This window comes from Caloenas nicobarica, chromosome 7 (genome assembly GCF_036013445.1).
Source record: "Caloenas nicobarica isolate bCalNic1 chromosome 7, bCalNic1.hap1, whole genome shotgun sequence".
NCBI classification, from domain to species: domain Eukaryota; kingdom Metazoa; phylum Chordata; class Aves; order Columbiformes; family Columbidae; genus Caloenas; species Caloenas nicobarica.
The window spans coordinates 35,506,537-35,528,607 of NC_088251.1; the positions used below are offsets into that span (position 1 = coordinate 35,506,537).

At 48.0% G+C, this 22,071-nt stretch overlaps 1 protein-coding gene across 1 annotated transcript in view; it reads right to left on the minus strand.

The window, feature by feature from the left end:
- Positions 1-22,071, minus strand: part of CDH23 (cadherin related 23) — a 193,365-nt gene that overhangs the window by 92,823 nt on the left and 78,471 nt on the right. Inside the window, exons 6-8 of the mRNA XM_065638593.1 lie at positions 18,380-18,574; positions 14,763-14,891; positions 7,960-8,038 (exon numbers count right to left, since the gene is read on the minus strand). Coding sequence (XP_065494665.1) covers positions 7,960-8,038; positions 14,763-14,891; positions 18,380-18,574 — 403 coding nt within the window. The remainder of the gene's footprint in view (positions 1-7,959; positions 8,039-14,762; positions 14,892-18,379; positions 18,575-22,071) is intronic.

Here is a 22,071-nt window from a genome sequence, read left to right on the forward strand (position 1 = left end):
GCAGACTTGTTGCTCTCACCTGGCAGGGAACAGATTTACTCAGGACCAGCTTCTGGTTATGACACAGGTAAAAGGAGAAGCAAAACTTTTCCATCCCTCCATCTGGGTGTGGGTACAAGGACAGCAGCAGCTCCTACGACCACCACGGCTGGGCAGGGGACCAGAAAGGTAGGGACCGACGTGGAGCTGGATTGGGAGCAACGGGATGGATCACAGCAGCCCATTTGGAGTGTTTTTCCAGGCTCATTGAGGAATGGATGGTGGCATAGGCATCACTTTGGAGAAACACTGCGAGAATGAGGTGTGTTATAGATGAGGGCCATAATGTTTAATTGCCCTCAGCCAACGTTCTCACAGTTTAAAAAGGCCATTAAAAATACTGGCTCAAACCCAGGAGGGAAAAAAAAAAAAAGGAAAAAAAACGCCAAAGATGTTGGTGTCTTCTCCTTTCTCCCTATCCCTTTAGCTTTTAAGCATCATTCAAATCCCTAGAAAAGAGAGATGCAGCTATCACCCAGCTGTACGTGTCAGCCAGGAGAAGCCGATTCCCCCATGCAGGCAAATATTCCCACTCCTCATGACATGAAGGGCTGTTTGTATTGAGGAGCCGCATCCTCGCCAAGCCGCTGAACTTGGAGCGGATGACTTTCATGAGATGTGAAAGGGGAACCCATCACATACCTTGCGTCGGATAATTTATTAATCAAAATGTGCTCTGTCAGGGCTCCTCGGCACCGAAATAAATGCTGTTGGATGTGGTTCATAGAGTCAGCAACAGACACAGTTATCATCGTATAAATAGCCCATCAGCTGCCGTGACCACCTTGCTGCTCTTCACCTTCAGTTTTTGCTCCCGTGCCATATGCAGGGAAGCACGCCAGGGCGGATACCTCACCCAGTGTTTAAATTCAAAGGGAACAAGTTATTTCCAAAGGAAAAGGGGTTATGACAACCTGAGCTTTACTTCTTCACTCGGTGTGAAATCTAAGTGCTCTAGGAAACAGTGCCCATTCCTTCTGCTCTGGACTTTGGTTTGTTCTTCCCAGATCTCTCTCTCTGGGACGACTAATTCGAGCCTAACGCTGTGTGCCAGCACTCCTCCGCACACGCCCGCTCTGCAAACAAGCATTTTTAGTATCTTCCCCAAAAGATTTAATTGCCCATTCGAGCACAACCGGCAGAATTTTTGATCTTGCAGAGCCACAAAAGAAGCTCGGATTAAATGCTCACACAGTTCCCTTTTTTAGAACCAAATGTACAGTATGAGAAAATAAAAGGAGAGATTTATCACCCGCGGTGCAATCCCCCTCCCAAAGCCCCCGGGAGCTGCTGCTGGGTACCAGAGAAGAGAACAGAGCCCGCAGAGTTTAAAGGTTCCTGCTCCGAGTGTAATCCATCACACGAAAGGATGCTGAGTCCTGGACCGCAACCATTATTCTCCCACATCCTCTAAACCAGGCTCAGTGCCTCAAAGGGAAGGCAAATCACCAGCACTGCCTGCCCTGGCTTGTTTTCCTCCCAACCTTTCCTCTTTCCATGAATCTAACCCTAAAACCTGTGATGGGAGAGCGGCCAACAGCGGGATAGTGAGTCAAGCCAAGCAGAGCAACACAGGGAAAGCCACCGTAAATGTTTATTTGCAGCTCTTTTCTGTAAATGCAACACTTTCAGCCTCACCTGAGCTCGCAGAGGATTTTCTCCTAATAAACATGGTGCAGAAGGCTGCATGCGTTCCCAGAGAGAATGGGCTGGTCCAGGCATTGCCATCTTGGAACAGCAGATGCAGAATATGTTCTCACTCCACAGCCCAAGGATGCAAACACATAAAATTAGCACTTTTCTAATGACAACCATGCCTGGTCTGGGTTGAGAGACCCAAAAATCTCCTCTCCTGCCTCTCCCACAGCAATAGGCAGACTCACTAGGAGAGCATGAAAAGAGTACACTACAATATGCCTGGTAACAAGCCTAAATCAGCTTTTAACAAAGCCCCCACATCTCCAAGCTCAACACCTTTCAGAAAAATCTTCCACTTAAAACCATCTCAGAAGCAGTTGTTTTCTCTAGCCCCAACGTGAACAGAGACAGCACAGGTTCATCCTTCTCCAGTGGCTGCCAACATCGTGAATATACATTAAATCCCAGGAAGTTAAATAGGAAGTCCCAGAAATTAAACAAAAATATGCTTGTGTTTCATATTTACACATAAACAAGAATGTATAGTTTTAATTACCGAAGACCATTTGCTGGGGAACCACCTGCCATGCGAACCATTATCCCAGCCATATCTCTTTTCAGTGATTTCTGAATTGCCAGGGAGCCAAAGCAAGATGCCAACATGACAACGAAGCATCATTAGCAGCAGGGAGGAAGATGAGGAGCAACCAAGCCAAGAAAAGACGGGCTGTGGCCGCAGACACCATCTCTGCTTTGTGCCACCTCATCCTCTTGCATTGGCAGGGTGGAAAAACAGCCTTTGATGAATAACTCGGCATGAGGCACTTTTCTGCCCATCAGCGTGTCCTCCTACAGAAATGTTCTGCTATGATGGCTGCCTTTAAATCACGCTGGAAGGCCCTCCCAGCAGGTGTGATTTATGAGGACTTTAACACCCTGGTAGTTCACTGAGCAAGCCAAATGTGGGAAAAAGCCAGCGCAATGTAGGGCAACCGGCAATGGGAATATTAAAATTAACGGGTCCTATTTCGATGGATCCTCCCTGGTGTCCGGTTTAAGGGACTCGGGGAAGTGGTTTGCTTTGCTCTTCTTTCTTTATTAAGCCAGGTCAAAACATGAAGGAAGTTGACAGAGGGCTGGGAGACCTCTTGGGCTACTCAAGGAACCTCAAGGGTTCGTGCTGCACTTTCAAATGGAAGGCAGCAGGGTACTCTAGATCTGTTAAGACCGTGTGAAACATGTTCTGAGAGCTACCACACTGATTTTTACATATATATACATAAATATGTGATATTTTATTCCTCAGCAGGAAAACCAGAAGGAAGACAGAGAGCAATTCTTTGTGGACATGCTTCCCTCTTGCTTTTGTAAATCACACTTCTATTACATTGTGCAAATACTGATTTTTAATTCATGTTCTCCTTGGGATGCACCAGCTTTAGGAAGAGAGCGCTTTGCCAGAAACTGCATCGGTCTCCTAAAAGAACTAATTCTGTAAAAAAAACAAATGCCCTAAGTGTTTATGAACAGCCCTAAGCAGCAGCTCACCCGACCTAAAGCCCTGAGCTCCCTCTCCTCTCTCCTGCAGGATGTTCCAAGCCCTGGGAAGGACGAAGGACGTATGGATTTCTCTTGTGCAATCTCCCATCGCCCATCCATCACTGCAGCTGAAATGTGTCAGGCAGGCAGAGACTGAGTTTTGGGCACCTCTTCCCTGGGTTTAACCCTTTGATACCTGCCCAAGCAGCACAGGTCACCTTCACATCTTCCTGTCAGGAGACATGAAGTCTCCTGACTGTCCTGGAAATAAATTAAACCCAAAGTTTATTGCTAGCGAGCAAAGCGCAAGACTGCGGTCATACAATACGTTTTCCTAACAAGCTTGTGGGCCAAAGTCCCCTCCTGCCTATTAATTAAATTGCCATTTAATTCAAGATAAAAATCTTTTTTCTTAAGGAGCCAAAAGGATTCCCCACACCCCAGCAGCAGCAAATGTGAAAACACACTGCCGTCTGCAGGGCTGATCCTGCCACCAGCACCAGGGCCCTCCGATTCCCACCGGGAAAATCAATCTCTGTTAGACCGGAGAGTTCCCCTAAATGAAAAGCCTTATCTAGAACAGTTCGTGTTATACAACAAGTCACTCGCTTTGCCTGGGAAATGAAAGATGATGAGGCAGAGTTCCCGGTACAGAGGCTATCTCCATAAATCTGCCGAAAAAGGAACTGTGGATTACTTTGCTGGATTAATTATCCGTCCTTCAAGCAGAGCCCTGACCTCAGCGGCTGAGCATCTCCAACCTGTCAAAGCAGCCAGGGAAACGGGGAGGGAGGGACTTTGTGGGGCACTGGCCACCAGCTGCCTATACTCTCCTGTTTTCCTGAGAAAAGCAGCAGAAACACCCCTTGGAGCAATGGGAGCCCCAGCACCCCCCAGCCTGCTGGTACAAGGGACTCGAATTGCGAGGTCTCAATTTAGATTTCTTTTTCAAACGGGTTTTTGCAGGGCGGTGACCGCGCTCCTTGCAAAGCGCTGGGTGAAAAAGTGCATGTTTTAATTTGGTTGAAACACTCCAATTGGAAAGAAGGGGGAGAAATAATTGAATGTTTTTTCCCTATAAGATGTAGAAATGATTTCCAGTGAAGGCAGCAGGCAGGTTGTTCTGCCCCGACAGAACATCTACCCAAAGCCGTGACACAGCCAAACCAGCGCTCCTCCGTCATTTCAGGCTTAACAGCTTTGTAAGCTGGTGGCATAAAGTTAGATCTTAAGTCTTATTTTATGTGGTTATGGTTAATCTTTTAGTTTTATTGTTTTCCTGTCACGGGAAGACCTTGTGCTGGAGATAGTCGTATAAATAAGAGCTGCTGCAGTATATCCTGAGGTACAGCTACCCGAGGGATGGAGCTGAATAGGACACCGGCAATTCCAAATTAATTGTTATACCCCGCCTCCAAATCATACCAATGCTTTAGATATTAACACCAAAGGAACGATAAATGCCTTGGGTTGCTTTTCAGCTCTCTCACTGCTGCATATTTGACTCCAGCTGGTAAAATCAGACCAGCCATGTGCGAGCCCTGTGCCTGAACTTTTGGGAGAATGGGGAGAGACATCTCCCATCCCTGCCATGAAATGGGAACAGAATCACTGCCACATACCCTCGTGTTAGTGAGCTGATAAGCCAGGTATAATTACTACCTCCAACAGCCATTTTCACTTTTACTTATGGTTGGTTTCTAATTTAATTTGCTTCCCCATTCCCATATTTTAGACTGTTTTTTTGCAAAATTGCCATAAAAATTTACCAGCTCACGCACAAAATCTGCTCGCTGACCTTTACCATAGTGATTGAGGATAATGGCAAGTTAATTAGGCTTCACCTGCCTCCCCCAAAAATTGCTTGCCTTGAGTGAGCAGGATTTTGGAGGCACGCTAGCAGCTGGTTCCCGTGTCTGGAATCCCAGACATCAAAAGGTAACATCTTTAAAAAGCAAAAATCAAATTATTGCAAGTGTAAGAGAATGCCTTGAACAGAACAGGGGAGGCACTCACACTCCTACTGGCTTCAGAAAAAGAAACCGTTTGCCCCATAAGCACATTTTCTTTAAAATTGACCCTCAGCCATACATCTTGACCGCAACGCAGCCAGAGGCAAACTCTGCCTCTGGCAAGCAACTCAATTCAAAGTGGAAGCAGAGCATCCTGACGCTCGGCTTCAGGGGTTTTGGAAACCTGTACCTGGAGCCAAAGATGAGGATGAGGAGGAGGCAGGAGGTGACAGCAGGTGCCTGCAGTCGTCCCTCTGTCCATCCATGGGCTGATCCTTCCCAGCACCACCGCTCTGCAAGACACTGCTGCCGACAGGAGAAGAACTCCTGGCCAGTTACAAAAACACTCTGCAATTCTCATGTTTGGGCAAAAATAAAATAACGCAAAGCATTTTAATTGCGCTTTGATGTGTTCTGCCTGATTCTTCGATACGAGAGCTGCCCCCTGCCAGGCGGGACCGGGAGCAGGGATTAAGCTCTTGGCATACACAAGCAGACGCCAGGCTGTTTGCAGTGGAATGCCTGCCCGTCACTCCACACCCCACTGTCACCAGGCTCCCACAGCACACCTGGCTCCCTGTCACCATCCCTCTGCCTGGCCAAAACAGCCAGGGCGACGGCTACCCTGGCAGCAAGCAGAGGATGCTCACAAAGGGGCTATTTTGCGTGAAAACCAAAGAGAAATATAAAAATAAGACCGCGCGGGAACACTCCAGGTAAAAATTGAGGGTTCAAATTTCGGTTTTCTGGATTCGGTAAAGCAGCCACGACCACCCGATGAGCAGAAAGCCTGACATGACCATGAGTAGATGGTTGCATTAGCAAATTAACCCTCTATAGATTGCATGCCTGATTCTGTAGGTTTAAGCCATCAAATAAAGGCTCTTGGAAACCCAGACCTGTTTGTATTGCACCGGCGCTGACAAAGGAAAATTAGATACCCACAGCACAACCCATCCTGAGTCAGAAAAACGGTCCGTGGCCACCAACAGATGCCCAAAGGAGGGTGTACAAACAGTACAAAGGTGATTTCCCAGCTGCTGATCATCTTCAGGCTCTGAGCTGGGTGAGGTTTCTGTAAGCTAAAGGCTTTTGCCATCCTCACAATAGCTCAGTGGCAGCTGCAAAATTGTGTTGAGGTTTCAGACCAGCCTCCAGTGAAAAAGGGCCCATATCAGTCAAAAGAAAGTCCCTGCTGCACTTTGACCGGTTGACACATGCAATTTGGGGGAATCTCTTATTTAATTCCTGCCGGGGGAACATTAGAATAAATCGCAGAGGGAATTAGAGGAATAAATAATCCTTGCATCTTCAAAGGCAGACTGACCTGGATACTTGCAGTCAGGATGAATGGACTTGAAAGTCAGGGTGAAATCACCTTGACCTTAGAGGCTGATTAAAAGAGCGTTTGGAACGGCCAGACTTTGAGGAAGAGAAGCTGCAAAATTATTTCTGCACGTGTAGCTCAAAGGAGCTGCCAGGCAGCACCCAGAGCGTGTGGTACAGCAGGGAGAGGAGGCACTTGCTGTGAAGTTCCTCCCCAAATGCAATGCCAGAAATAGACTTACAAACCAGACCCACCAAGCTTGCCCCTCGCTCCTGGGTTAACCCAACTAGTCTGTCTGTCTCCAGGTTACAGACCAACAAAAGCAGCACCTGAGTGCAGCCCAAGAACCATCAAATTTTGCCTCGGACTTGTCAGAGGCTCACTGACCTCTGGGTGTCTTAAATGACATGGCTCCAGACCCCAAAATTAGCTTTTCCAAAACACAGGTAGGTTTTAACTAGAAGCGCCTGCCCAGCCTGCCCTGCCCCTGGGTCTTCTGCTATCAGGAAAGGTTGACAAAAGAGCTTTAAGGCTTGCGGGGCTGCAGGGAGAGTGTCCCTAAAATTAATCACACGGTGATTAGGGTTCAGCACCAGGCACCACAGATAAACATTTCTTTGAAATTTAGTTCCCTTATAACCTTAAAAAGCCATATTTTTTTTCCTCAGAGACAGTCAAACCGATGTGGAAAACCTACCCACAAAGGGAGGTCCCTGAGCTATAGTCCCAAGGGAGCCAAGCATTGCCTGGCAAGGACCCACGTGTGATCGGCTATAGCAGCTTCAGCAACCTACCCACGCACACTGGGAAGGGTTCCTGGGCTTCGGAGCTGCTCTGAGAAGGCAGGATTAAACCACCTGGCTGTGAGAAACCAGAGAGACTCCACCGCTCTAATCAAGCTCCATTCTCTAGCCCCACATCCTCATGGGACTGGCCCCCCACCTCCCAGCCTGCAAAGCCCTGGCAATACTTTGAGAGGCCACAGCCCAGCACAGAGGCTTTTGGGAAACGCCGCAGAAACCGCCGGGAGCTGTTCAGCCTGTAATCAGTGCCATTCTCTCCCCAAACAATAACCGCCGCACTGCCAATAAGAGTTTTACGCCTGGCTCTTTGCAGGTCTGCTCTGTGACACTGCGTGAAGCGGAGCTGTTTGTGGGCAGAACATGCCTGGCTCATCATTAGGACTGAAAGGTTTCGCTGGGAGATGTCGTCAGGTTTGTTAGAAATAACGCCCGCTGCCCGTGGAAAGGGAGATGCCAGGAATGATGCACTCCAACAGCAGCACAGTCAAGGAGAAACTCAGCCAAATATAATTTGTCAGGCACAGGAGGTACAAAGGCTTATGGCAGGGCTAAAGCTCCTCTGGCCCTGCTGGGGCCCCCACCACGTCCCCCTGTCGCTTACCCGAGACAATGGTGTAGCCGATGCCTCGGGGACGGCCCTTGTCCTGGTCAATCGCCGTGATCATCCGCACAGTGGTACCCTGGGGAGAGAGAGAAGACACGTTACAGCCACCCCAGCCCAGCACTGCTGGGGCTACCAGGGTGCCCCACCAAGGCATCACACCTCTTAATAAGGGCCACCTGTTAGGAAAACCTGTCCAAGGACAAGGCATGTCATGGAAACATCCCATGTCTACTTCTTGGAGCAGTTCAAGCTCATCACTCTTGTGCAAGCTGCAAAACTCTGCTAACCCACCCCAGGATGTAGCTCGTGATGCTAAGGGCAGGACTAGCATCTCCTCTAACTGGACCACTGAGTGGGCTGAGCTTGACCTTGCAGGAGGTTTGTACCATGACAAGTGTCTGCAGGGACTGGAGAGAGGCTCTGGCTGACAGCAAAAGCATACACTCCTCCATCACAGAGATTTTTCACTCTGCAGCGCCTTGAGAACCAAAGGCAACAATTCCCTCTCACCACGAGTTTCATCACCAGTCACTACATCAGTTTTATCTCCCATTGTCTTCTCAATTTCAGTTGGTCCTCTTCTCCCCCTGCATTCTCCAAACAAGGCACCCCAGGCAACGAGAGATGTTTGCACTGGCTATCGGCATCCAGCTGCATAACTAAGGGAGCTGCAGAGATTTTAATTGAAACCTTTCAGGAAGAGGTTGGACAGATGCTGAGAACAGGGGATTGCCCACAGGCAGGATCTTCTGCAACTGCCAGCTCACCCACCTCATCCTCCATCCTGAAGGACAGACCTATTTCTTACTACCCAGCAGAAAGGTCCATGTGGGCAGGAGTCCCCCAAAATGAATGAAGAACATGAGTGACCCCAAATTCTTGTTCAGGTCTTTAAATAAAAACATCATGCACTTGTGTCAAGTCCATAAGCTGTAATTCCCCCGCCGCACTGCAGTGAGCCCATGTGAATACAAACACAGGCACGTGCACGTAATTAATGTAGTGTGAAAAAATTTACAACTCAGCTGTTCCTGTTTTCATTGGTTTATTAACAGTGGGAAAAGAAGCAATTTTAATTTTTTTTTTTTTGCCCTCAAAGGAAATGTCAACAGAGGCGTTTGCATATTTAACGAGGGAGCATAGTGGGATGGCAGCATTGCCTTTGCCCTGCAATCCATCAGCTGAAGGCCAAAGGGAAAAGCTGCTGCAGAAATATCACCGGTGGAAAGGGAGAACTTGCTGTCTCCCTGGCTCTCTCCGCCATGTGGGCTCGGATGGAGACGCTTTGCTACTGCCAGCCATAAAGAATGCTCCTGGGGCCAGGCAGGCTGCCCCTTCCCTGATCTCTGAGGGCATTTCAATAGACTCCTTAAGTAAATCCACGTTATTAACCGAGAACATTAGCCATAAATCCCAGGTCACTGGCCTTTGAGCAGCACTCGGCTGGTGAGGCTCAGCAGCTGCCAGAGAGCCTCTAAATCACTGACAATAACTGTCCTTTCCATAGGAGCAAGGATAGCTAAAAAGCACAAGAAAAGTAGGAGAGCAGAACAAGGGATGTGGAAAGGAAAGCAAGGCAAAGCAGAGGGGGGAAAAAAAAAGGAGAGGCACACGATCCAGCGTGCTCTCCCCTGGTGTATTCTGCTTTAAATTGCTGTCCCCACGGGGCAAGCACAAGTCCCGTTCTGCTCCCCGGCAAAGCGGGAGCTCCCGCGTGGCAGGGGCGGTGGGTGAAGGCATTTGGTCCATCTGACGGCTCACTCCTCGCCTGTCAAAAAGCGAGGGAGCACTGCGGAATGATAAGTGTCACCTGCTGTGCGGCACGTTGCAAAGGGAAGGCAGCTGCGGGAGAAGGCAGGGCTCCCGCGATGGCCGAGGAATAGCAATCGGCCCGCCGACACCGTGGCTGCTTTATCTGTGGGAAAGGTCCTTCCCGTAGGAGCCAAGGGGAAGGGCTGTTGGGAGAGATAACAGGATGAGCACAGATGTTGCAGTCGGGAAAGTTCAGGAGGGGAGGAGGGGGAATCTCATTCGGATACGTCAGCAGCACATGCTATAGAGACATCCATAGTAAAGAAATTATCCAGGTATACGATCCCAGGAAGCAGGGCTGCTAGGAAGGTTCTCCTGGTCCTTGGCAAGCTAGTGAGGATGGTTTCTACCCCGTGGTTTTCTAAGACTGGGTCTCCTCCTGTTCTTGCAACCTTGTGTGTCTCCTTCTGCTCCACAAGCCCCTTCACCAGCCCATCCTGGGGATGAGACATGTGTCACCAGTGACTGAGAAACAAGTGCCAGAGTGACGCTGAGCTCCCTACAGTTCCTGGATGCCCTCTCCTGGAACCACACCACAGCAGGGACCTGGCCACCTCTTCACAGCCCGCTTGGTTTCCATCCTTCCTGCCACCTCCTTCACAAGAGGCTTCAATATCCACAAGACTGGCAGATCCCAGCTCCCAGGGATGGATGATCCGTCCCTGTGCACCCACACGACGTTTAGGACCAACCTCGATTCTTCTGGGGAAGAGGGTGAACGAGTGCACAGGACAAGGATAATGTTTATCCATGTCGCTGGTGGCAATTTCTGGTTTTGTAGTGAATGGTACCAACTCATGCAGACGAAGGGCAATCACTCAGTATGTGTCTAAGTAAGATGGGAGATGACGTGATGCAAAACATGACACTACACATAGGCTATACTCATCCCTTAGTACCTGTGATGTCCCCCGTACCAGTAGAGAGAACCAGAGAGACTAGAAATGGGAGAACACCCCAAACCAAACCCTTGGTCACAGCCATGACAAAAACTGACCTCTCACCAACCACATCTCAACAATTTCCAATTTCTCTTCCAAAATCCTACCATACCACAACACTATTCCTATCACTATCTAGGTTTTGGCACAGCAAGGGCAGGACATGCTGTGCTCTGGCTCCCAAAGGCAGCCAGCTGCACCCCTAAATTGGAGGGGATCTGCACCCCTAAACTGGAGGGGATCTCCCCCACCATCTCTAGCCAAACACATCTGGCAAGGCTTCCACTTACTCATGGAAACCCCAAGCTGATTTCCAGCACCAACAGCTATGCCCAGGGTTCACCCCATGTATTTGTGGTGTGAACCCGCAGCTGTTGAAAACTCCCAAATATTCTTGATATTTCTTAAAGCAAGTAACAACTCGCCCGCCTACCACAGACATCAGCGGCTGCAAGGGGAGGACACGGGTGGTGAGTATAGACTGAAGCACCAGAACAGAATAACTCTCTTCCTCTAGGGAAGGAGGAAGAAGGTTTAGAAAAGTAATAATCTGGAAAAGCCTATGCTTAAAAGAAAGGCAAAGAAAATAAAGAATGGCACATTATCCAAACAAAATCTGAGAGTTTTTTTAAGAGGGGCAGGGGTAAATCAATCCTTTTTTAATAAAAACCTGAGCTTTTAATAAAGTGTTCACACTGATGGGCTGGAAATATTGTAAGAAAGAATTAACTTGGAGCTATTGAGACTCTAGGGCAAAAATAGCACTGATTCTACATTATTTCTTTAACCCAAGGAGCTTTTGAAGAGAGGGGGGATGGTGCTGAAGAATTAAAACTGTTTTAATGATGTTTGACGTGTACCTGTACCATACTGTTGCAAGGGAATACAACTGCTGGTCTCGGGACCAAGCACCGGTGGGGTTTGTGCCCTCTCTTGCCTTCACCTGGCTCCCTGCAGGATAAAACACACTTTCATGGGTCTCAGCTTGTCTCTTAGCAAGTGGATTCCTTCTCTTCTGCCCCCAAAAGTGAAGCCGGGATGCTGCCTGGACAAGCTTATCAGCTCATCAACATCTCTGCCGGGGAAAGGGATCCTCTACTCCAGCTCCTCTCTGACTTGTCTGGAGAACATCTACGATGCTATCCAGTCTACAGCCACCGTGAGGATGGACACTCAAAAAGATGACAAACGCAACATCGGCAAGTTTGTCACAGCTCCAGACAGCTTCGGTGCACTCGGGTGCCCTGGGAGAGATGTCTGAGCCATGCTGGGATGATAAACAGCATCAAAAAAGAAGATACAACACCTCCAGGGACAGCAAAGTCTCTCCCTGCTGTGTCCTCTTCCTTTGCCCGATAAGAAATGTCTTTCTTCTTGCTGTCCGAGTAAGCATGTGCCCAAAACACTTCTAAATTATGCTACTGGATCTTGACCCGAGGAAAACAAGAGTTACAAAGGCACTTCTCCCCTTTCGTGCCCCTCCACCCCTTTTTCTTCTTCTCCTTCTTCTTCCCTTACAGGATTAGGGACTTGAAAGGCAAAGCGCGGCCCAGCCTTTGCAGCAGGAGGAGGAGGGGGTAGCGCTCCAGAAAGCTGCCATGGCGAAAAAAAAAAAAAAAAAAAAAAAAATCCTATTTCTCACTTCTTAATTCCAGTCAATTCCAGTCAAAGGGCTGATAGAGATCTGTTTGCGGTAATTTGCTGCAGTTTATCCACTCTTTTCACCTTCTATCGGCTCTTCACTGACGGGCTGGCTGACATGCTGTTACTCGAGTGAGGAAATTAAAATTTGATGCAATAATCCCAAATAAGAAGGATTTTATTAGGTAATGTATACACTCTAGATGAGGTATTCTCACCTGATACATTGATAGAGGAACACAGGCATGCTGTGCACCGCAGATAAAAAGAGAGGCAAGAGAGACAGAGAATGGGCGTGTGGAGCAGCAGCAAGTCTCTGCTTGGTAGATTTGGGGCTGGCTGAGATGTCTCCAGTGTATTTTGGGCTGCTGGGCCAGATGGTAGAGCAAACATCACCCACAAATGCACTGCAAGTTGTTGCCTTGACCTGGAAGCCTGTTTTGGGACAGAGGTTGGCCCAAATTTGCTGGTCTCTTTTCAATAACCAAGCCCTTCTGCAGGATGAGTTTCCACTCCACACACGTGAGTGGCTCCCTCAGGTGGTGAGGCAGAGCTGATGAGAAGACTTCCCACGGAGAGATGAAAATGCACCACGATAAACCCCAGGCTTGCCAGAGCAAACCACGTCCTTGTTTCAGTAGCGATTTCTCCCATGAAGGATGGTCCAAACCAGAAAGCGACACCACTCAAAGTACCACCCACCTTCAGCAGTCGCCTTCTTCACCATGTCTCTGGTGGCACCTATGCATCTTAGATATTCTCAATGCTTTTGGAGATGTTACATAGGGTCAGGAGAAATTAAAATCCTCTAAGACCGTCGGAAAATTGATAACAGTTTGGCAAGTACTCGTCCCTCACTTATTTCAGGTAACACAGCGATTATTTGCTGCTTTGCCTACTGCAAAAAGTGTACGTTCTGAGAGTAATTGTGATTGACGTATCAACACAAAGAGAATGTTGAGCTCCAGCCTTAATATATATCATTAATTTGAGAGAGATTCCCCTTTTCTACATACCAGGTCACTCCACAAAGGTGATACAGTCCGTAATTTTTGATACTTACGGGACTTCCATTTCCATAATTTTTCACCCTAGTTAAGGGTGATCTAAGTTGTGGTTTTTTCTACCCTGCAGCTCAGGCAACCCACCACAGAAGCTGTCCTTAATCTCAACAGCACCGAAACTCATTGAAACTTTCACTTCACGAAAGTAAGTCATGAAGCCATTTTTTGGCCACCTTTGGGCTGGCAGACAGGCAATGTGCTGTCTGACCGTGGGATTTGTGGCAGTAGGACTGAGCCCTATTGATCCAGCACTCTCCGTTCCATCAGAGCCAGCAGTTTGTTGCAAAGCGAATAAAAAAAGGCATCAATTGAAGCAAGCTGGAGTTCCCTCTATCAACTGTATGAACTGAGCCATCAGGCAGTTCAGATCCAGTGTACCAGAGACGTTATGGGATGCATGTGTGTTACGGATGCCTACCATGCCGTGATTTCAGCACGGAAGGTTTTTCCGTCCATATACAAAAATACTCGCCCTATAGACAAAACTATGGGATGCCTTGGGAAGGTGGAGGCTGCCAAGTAGGGCTGCTGCTTGAGCTGAAGGTTCTGGGCAGCTTTGCTGTGACCAGAGCAAGCAGCTCCCAAAGCCAAGGCTGCCCACCCTGCTCCCCACCGTCTGCCGCAGGGGGAAAAAAAAAAAAGCCCTGCCGTATTTAGAGACCGGGAGACATTTTCCACAAACAGTGAGTTTGCTGACAAACTGAGTTTCAGAAGAACTGAAATGATTGGATCAATTTGGCAAAACCTGGGGGAAAACGCTTGAACTGCTGAAATGGCTGATGATTCTGGCATTTTCAAAACTGCCTCATTTCAGAAACGTTTACATTTTTCCTTCAACTTTTCTATTAGAAATGGCACGCACATACACTGAGGGGAGGAAATGGGGTGACTGTGTGCTAAGAACAATAGAAAACCTTTCTAAAATTTAAGAAAAAATGTTTCAGAAATATTTTATTTGGGTTTCAGACTTCCTAAATCTCCTTGCTTAGGCTCCCTTTTTTAAAAAGGGCAAAAATTTTTTGGAGCTGGCTTGAAACGTGTTATTCCAGAAAGAAAATAGGTTTGCCTCTCTTTGGAAGCCATTTGAATCCCATGATTTATGTCCCCCACCTCAGACCTGTGTTTGCACTTCAGCATGGGAATGGGGCTCCTCTTTGCACCCAAACTGCAAACGTCGGGGCAGAGCAGCGCGAACTCGCAATGGACGGAACAACAAATATCTCTGCAAAGAGGAGTTTTTCCTCCAGCTCTTTTGAGATACCTTGTGTTTTCTGTCCCATACCCTGCTGCACCCTCCCTTGCCCCACGGTCAGGCACGTCTGAGTGAAGCAGAAGCCCTTACCGGAGGCGAGTTCTCGTAGATGTTTGTGCTGTAGGGCAGGTTGATGAAGATGGGGTCCATGTCTTGCACGTCTGTGATGGTGATTGCCAGGTTGGCCAGAGTGGACAGTGGCTTGTTTTTATCTTGATCCTTAAAAAAAGAGAAGGGTTAGGAGGGAGAGAAAGGATTTCTATCAGAAAAATAGAATTATTCAACAGTATTAAGTTTCTCGCAGTTGTAGTTGGGTCGAAATTTCTGAACAGTTCAGGTAATCATCTCAAGCTACCTGCTGGAATTATTGTCCACTGTACCTCCACTTAAGCTGACACACAATATGCATTTCATACCAGCATTAGCCCTTTAAAATAAAGCAAGCATCAATTTAGTTTTCGTCACATTTCGGGTGAAAAAGAAGCAACACTCTTCAACATACACTTCAAGATATAAATTCCCTCCTAATGCAGACAGAGCCTAGGGCATCTCCGCACCATGAGACCCAGGTGTGGTTGCCAGCAGAGTTTTAACCCAGTGGAGCATTTCATACCCCCCAGCACCGATGCCTCCGCACAGCTTGGGCTCCGTTGGCTGGAACGTGACAAATCCCACCAGCTCCCTTGTCTTTCCACCGCTCTTCATAACCCTGTGGGCTGCGTCGCAGTTGCATCTCACTTCTTTTCTGCTGAGCTTTGGCAAAAGGTACGTACGCCAAGTGCTGCTCCTGGTTACGTAGGATGCCTCAGCTCTGGCACAGAAGGCAGGGTAGAAACCTGAATCGCAGTGATACATCCTCACAGTAGCAACCTCCTTTCTATTGGGCTAATGGGTTTGGCTCTGATAAACTGTAAATCTCTCCCCTCGCACCTTGCACGGGGACTGGCAGGATCAAGGTAACCAGGAGCTGCCTTTCTAGGCAAATCGAGCTGCCTCCACATCTGCAGGGAGGTGTGGACCCATCAGCCCTACTCTGCAAAGCGGGTCACAACGACCATAGAATCATTTTGGTTGGAAGAGACCCTCAAGATCATCAAGTCCAACCATTAACCCAACACTGGCACTAAACTGTGTCACTGAGAACCTCATCTATGTGTCTTTTAAACCCCTCCAGTAATGGTGACTCCACCACTGCCCTGAGCAGCCTTTTTCAATGGCCGACAACCCTTTCTGGGAAGGGATTTTTCCCAATATCCAATCTAGACCTCCCCTGGTGCAACTTGAGGCCATTTCTTCTTGTCCTATCGCTTGTTACTTGGGAGAAGAGACCAATAACCTCCATGCTACAACCTCCTTTCAGGTAGTTGTAGACAGCAATGAGGTCTTCCCTCAGCCTCCTGTTCTCCAGGCTGAACAGCCCCAGTTCCATCAGCCATTCTTCATGAGACAAGCACACAGAAATATTCAGACAAGCAGTGGTGGCCCTTGAACACTTTGATGTTCTGAGTAGGAACATCTCCCTTACATCCCATTATAACCCATCGGGACAGAGCCACAAGCACTTTCCCAGAGCAAGGCCCTTCTCTGGCAGCCAGCACACCAGAATTAACTCATAGATGCTCAAAAGTGACCCACAGCCCTTTGCTGGAAGGGCAGGAGCAAAGCAGAAAACACAGGAAGGGAAGGAAATAAATCTCTCCTTACCCCCTAATCAAGCACCGTGCTGAAAGGTGACCATTAGAGGTTACCGCACACTTCTGCAAAATGGCTCTGAACAGCAGCAAGGACTGATTGCCAGAAGATTAATGTTAATTTAAACCGTATTCAACAACACAGCTTGTACATTATCCTCTTAACCTGCAGGCCTCAGCGTTTATGGCCAGGATGGATGCTTATTTCTGACTCATGCTCAGCTGTTAGTGTTATTGGGTTGAAGTCTTGAGTTTCTTCAGATAATGTTTTCTTTTTTTTTCCTTCTCCTTCATCTCTTAAATTTTGGTTAAAGTATTACAGATAGCACTGAAAAAACCACCACATTTCAAGTTTCTTCACTTACCATCTCTGCCCTTTCCAGCCTCATTCTTGCTGCTTACGTCCCTGGGATGAAACGGCTCCTGCCTCCAGCCAAGGCTCCGCAGCAACTCCTGCAGTCCTTGCAGCCACCCCAAATTCTCAATCGCCCCAGTTCCCACTCCAGACCATGCCAACTTTTCGTCAGACAGGCAAGAGCCTGCATTTGCTCTTCCAGCTCCTGCTGCACTTGTGCAACTCTCGCCCTGCTCCTCGGGCTTTGCCCCGGGGTTTCTCATTGCCCTTCTTTCTCATTACCAGCACCCTGCGACCAAGAGAAGGAGATATTCCCACAGCTGCAATCAAGCCCAATTCGGAGACTTCAATATTACGTCTTTTAACTCCCTGAGCTGGAAACCACTAGAAGCCAGGAACATATTAGGCAGCGAGTACCAGATTTGCTCCCATTTTATCTTTGCTGGTAACTGCACCTGGGATATAGGGCTAGATGGAGCTGGATGGACCAAGGTGGCATCCTTGAGGGAACCAGAATCAGACATGGGAAAGAAGGGCACATTTCCATCAGGGCTTGTGTTTGGTCCCAAGTTTTGTAACCCAGTAGATAGTTCAATGGCACATCCTGCGAAAGCACGTGGGCGACAGAGACTGATAAGGAATCAAACAATGTGCAGGGCCTCCTGTGACTGGACTATTTCAAATAAAATGAGATATATTTCAGAAAAAATAAGCTTCTGGGGAAAATGCCACAGCCTTAACTATACAAGGGAATGAGCTGAAAGGTTGAGCTGTTTGCCTGTGGCCCTGCAGCCGGCGAGTGCCCAGTGTCCGTGGCCGAGGAGAGCAAAGCTGCCCCACACAGCCCTCCACCTCCTCCTGACATTTGTGTCTCTGCATGAAGACAATGATCTTGATTAAATCACATGCTTCAAAAGCTCTAGCCAGCTGCCTGGAGGGGTCAGGAAGGGGTTTTTTTTCCTCCCCCTCCTGAATGCAAAGTTGGGTCAGATGTATTGCGGGGCTGAATCTCACCTTCCTCTGTTGCGTCTGAGATGGGAAAGGAGCCGTCACCCAGAGCGCCTGCTTGCACTTTGCTTCTCATTCCCACGCTCCCTATTGAGCTCTCGCTAGATTTGACGCCAGGAAAGAAGGTTCCCATTCAGGTGGGGCATGAATTTGCCATGGTGGCCACCTGGATGCACCTCTCCCAGGGGTCCCCACCCGGTACAGTGGCATCAACTGTAATTAGGACCTTGGTTTCTCCTCCTCTGTCCACAAAAATTTTAACTTTTGAGGTCTGAACTCAGCTTTTGCGGAGTGAGACTCAGGGGTTTTAATATAGGTGAATCCGTCCATAAGCTGTGATGTAGAAGGAATGAGACCAGAGGATTTCATGATCCGTACGCCCTGTACTTGCTTTCTTCACCAAGAGAGCTGCTCACCTTGATGCGCAAGCCCCTGCCATACATATGATGCTGTTGGAGAGATGCAGCTCTGCTCCATGGTTTGGTTGCTCCAAAGCAACACGTTGATCTAACACCTTTTTAAGTGGAAAATGCTGGATGTGCCCAAGAAGATGCTAGAGTGGGGCAATACAATAAATAAGCAGCAGCTCCTTTCCCCGTTGCGATCCCTCAGGAAAACATCTCCTCCCCTGCAGCAGGCAGAAGACAACTCACCGTGGCGTTGACCTGGAGCTGATAAGCCTGAGTCACTTCATAGTCCAGCTCCCGTATCACCGACACGATGCCACGGCCACTGTCGATGGCAAAGAAATTGGAAGGAGGCTGGAAGGAGTAAAGGACGCTGCCTCCTGCCCCCTGGTCCGGATCTGTGGCATTCACTATGAAAATTGGAGTGCCCACTGGTGTATTCTGGAAAGAAATAATAATAAAATATATATATAAGTAAAATTGTGTACCAGCCTGTTTTCCCATCCAAAACACATCAGCGATTTCCTTTGCCCACCAAAGGGAATATCTAGAGACCCAAGAACTTCAATCCCGTATTTTCAGGGCATTTATAAGTTATACAGCTGTTTTCTTTATGACAGTATTGCAGTAGCTATAATAGTTGTTACACACTTATAATAACAGTTATACAGCTGTGGTCAAGATGGCACTCTATCACAAACCCTTATTTTCCCAGACATCACGACTTTCTACAAAAATTACTCTCTTTGCTGAAACTTGTTTTCTGCCCAAAGACGCTTTTATTTTCAGCGCTGATTCCCTTTCTCTTTTCACCATAAGGCATTAAATATAAGAGGCCCTAAAATAAAAAAAAGCATTAAATGCAACACAGAACTTTACGTAAAATTCAAAGTTATAGTTTCCACAGCAACTACAACCTGGCCTGATTAACGCAGGCATTAACAGTTAAATCGTCATAAATCTGGAACTAATCTACATGCATAAAACATGCAGCTGAGTGCACAAAATCAGCAACGGCAAATGCAGTTTGGCACTTCTTATTGTTTAACTTCACAGCGGGGAGAACAATTATCCATTTTTGGTGGAACAGCTGCATGTTCCTATGCAAATCTTAAATGCATATTCTTGTCTCTCAGAAGGCAGAAACACAGACCGCAAGCAAAAAGGCTTTGCTGGGGACTCGGGCCATAGGTACACACAGATCATGACTGCTTGGGTGAGTCCATATGTTTGTAACACATTCGCAGCCACGTTAAGGGTTGACGAAGAGCTAAGCTTGAAAGGGAGACAGCAAAGGTCAGAAGCGAGATGTGACAGCGGCTGGTTATGGCCAGCGGGGATAATACGGATTATTTCTGCAAACCTCTTCCCAAGCCTCTGCATTTTATTGTTAACTTCATTCGCATTAAATTATTCGTCCTCAGCTCGTACAGAAGTATGAAGTGCTGAGAAGGTGGAAAGGAGACTTGAGGAGACACAAAACTTAGAAAATGGGGCACTGCTTGCAAGTGGAGCTCCTCCTTTGAGCCCTTGGCCAAAGCTGAGCAACAAACTGAGCCATTTTCAGGTTTTTTGGGAACCACAAAGCTTGTAGTGAACCCCAGCCAGGGCTTCAGCAAGGCTGTCCCAGGCCACCACCTCCACCACTAGAAAAGCACGAAAAACTAGGGATCCACACTTGGAAATCTGATTTAACCTGTTTAATACTGAGTAATAGCACCATAAAAGAACCAAAGCATCTGTATTTTCTCCAGCAAAGGCTCAAGCCAGCAGAAACTTGCCTTCAAGGCAGGTGACAGAACTCGCTACAAGCCTGGTCAGACAGAGCCAGGGCACATCCTGCAGCTCACATTCGGGGTCCCGAAAGCGGTGCTGAGCACGTGCGGGGTGTTGTTGCACCCTCACACCTCCCTGCCTTCGCATCCAGCCACACGGCGTTGCAGGGAACTCTGACATCTCAGCTGGCCTTGGGCTCAAGCAAAAAAACTCCACTTTCCTTATTTCAGCATCACTTCTGCTGAGGTGCGAGAGGTTGCAGTTCCCACCTAGATTTTTCATTTGCTTTCTTCCTCCCCCCTCACTAAATCAAGCTGTTAAAAAAAGCCTCGCAGGGCATGGCCTGAGGATTATTTTTTAAAGCACCTTCAAGTTTTTTTTTTGTGATCAGCAATCATAAAAGCATAAAAGATATAGCTAGAAACGACCTCGAAAGAGAAACCTGTCCCCATGCTGCACCTAAATAATTTTAATTCTCAGAGCCTTCCAGTGATGAAGAGGCCACAACATCCAAACCGAGCCCATTTGTCCCAGCAGTTTGCTACCCTTCGCCTTACAACTGCTCATTTTCTGGCATGTTTAACCCAGATCCGCCCTGCTGACAGGTAAGCACTTGACTTCGTGCCATACCCACAGGACATTAATCCTGGCTTGCGCATTTGGAGAGCTTGGGAACCAAGACTCAGCCAGCTGGAGGTGTACTGGGGTGGAGAAGCCCTTCGCAGAGGGCTCTGGTGGGTGTTCACTCTCCGAGCATTCCCGAGACACCTCCTCAGGCATGACAAGAGCATCTCCCCGTCCCTTTTGAGGCTACTTGCCTCCTTCAAGCCACCACCAGCTGGGAGCAGCCCCAGAGCATCCCACAGCCTTCCTCTCGCTGCTGCCAGGGCACTGCTTGGAGGATGCTCCACACGCTCCAACAACTGCCTTCTCAAATTCCTCCCCTAGAGCCGCCGAGGTATCAATGTCAGGACAAAGAGCATTACAAATTAACCATTAATAGTGGGAGGAGGGGGAGAGCCGGCGACAGAGTAGTTGCGGGGTTGCACCAATAAGGCCTGGGGTATATTGTCCTCAAGAATAATAATATTCATAAGGATGAAGCTGGACTTGATTGAATATGTTTCCTCTTCTTTTTAAGTGCCCCTAGCCACTCCTTTTAACATGCAAATCCTCTCTGGCCACTCACGATTAAGGGGCTGTGAGGCCGGCTGTAAAAGAGGAGAGCTTGATTTCCCCCGCATTGTATTTCATACAATAGCCCAAGAGCAGGCTTTGAAGAGACTTCATCTCCTTGTCCTTCCAAAGGAGAAGCTGCCTGGAGGGACACGAGGGTCATCAGCTTTGGTGCTGTCAGCTCCGGCCCCTACAGACACTGCCTGAGCTCTGACTTGGTGATTACCTTATTTTTATCCTTATTTTACAGCTTTGCTGACTAGGTCCCTTCACCGGCCAGGATAGCAAAATCCATTCGAGTAGGTATTGGCTCTGGACAGAGATCTGGTTGGCCCTGGAGAACAGTCACTGGCACCTACACCAAAGCAACTGAAGGGCTGGGAGGGACCCCGGGGTAGGACAGTTGGGACCTGCAAGGACAAGGGTGGGTGCACGAGCAAAGCGCAGTGCTGGTGAATTTAGGAGGGGAGCAGAAGGGCTCCCAGGCAATGGGAGGAGCCTGAAGCAGAACAGCATGGTCACAGAGGGGTAAATCTCTAATACTGCCCAAAGTGAAAAGATAGCTGGAAAATTTCACTACCAAACACATGCCCTTACTTCCAACAACAGGCAGGTCAAAGGATGCAAGCCTGTAAGAACTCTGGATAATGCACCATTTTTCCCCAGCTTGAATTCAAGCAAAAAAACCCAAACAAACAAACAAACACACACCACCCAGAAAAACAAAACCAACCAAACAAAAACACCAAAAAACCCCACTGCAACTCAAAACCAAACCAAACAACCCCACACCACCTCTGGCAATGCAAAACCAGCTGCAGGATGCACACATCCCATATTGACAGTCCTCCAGGAAAAGACGAGGCATTTTCAACATTCGTGCCCAGGCAGGGCACAGTCAGGACTCAGAATTTCAATCCATCTGCGTTAAAAAGCATAAGTATGTCTTTAAAATCCTCTTGCTGGTTTATTTTTTGGGTCAAAGA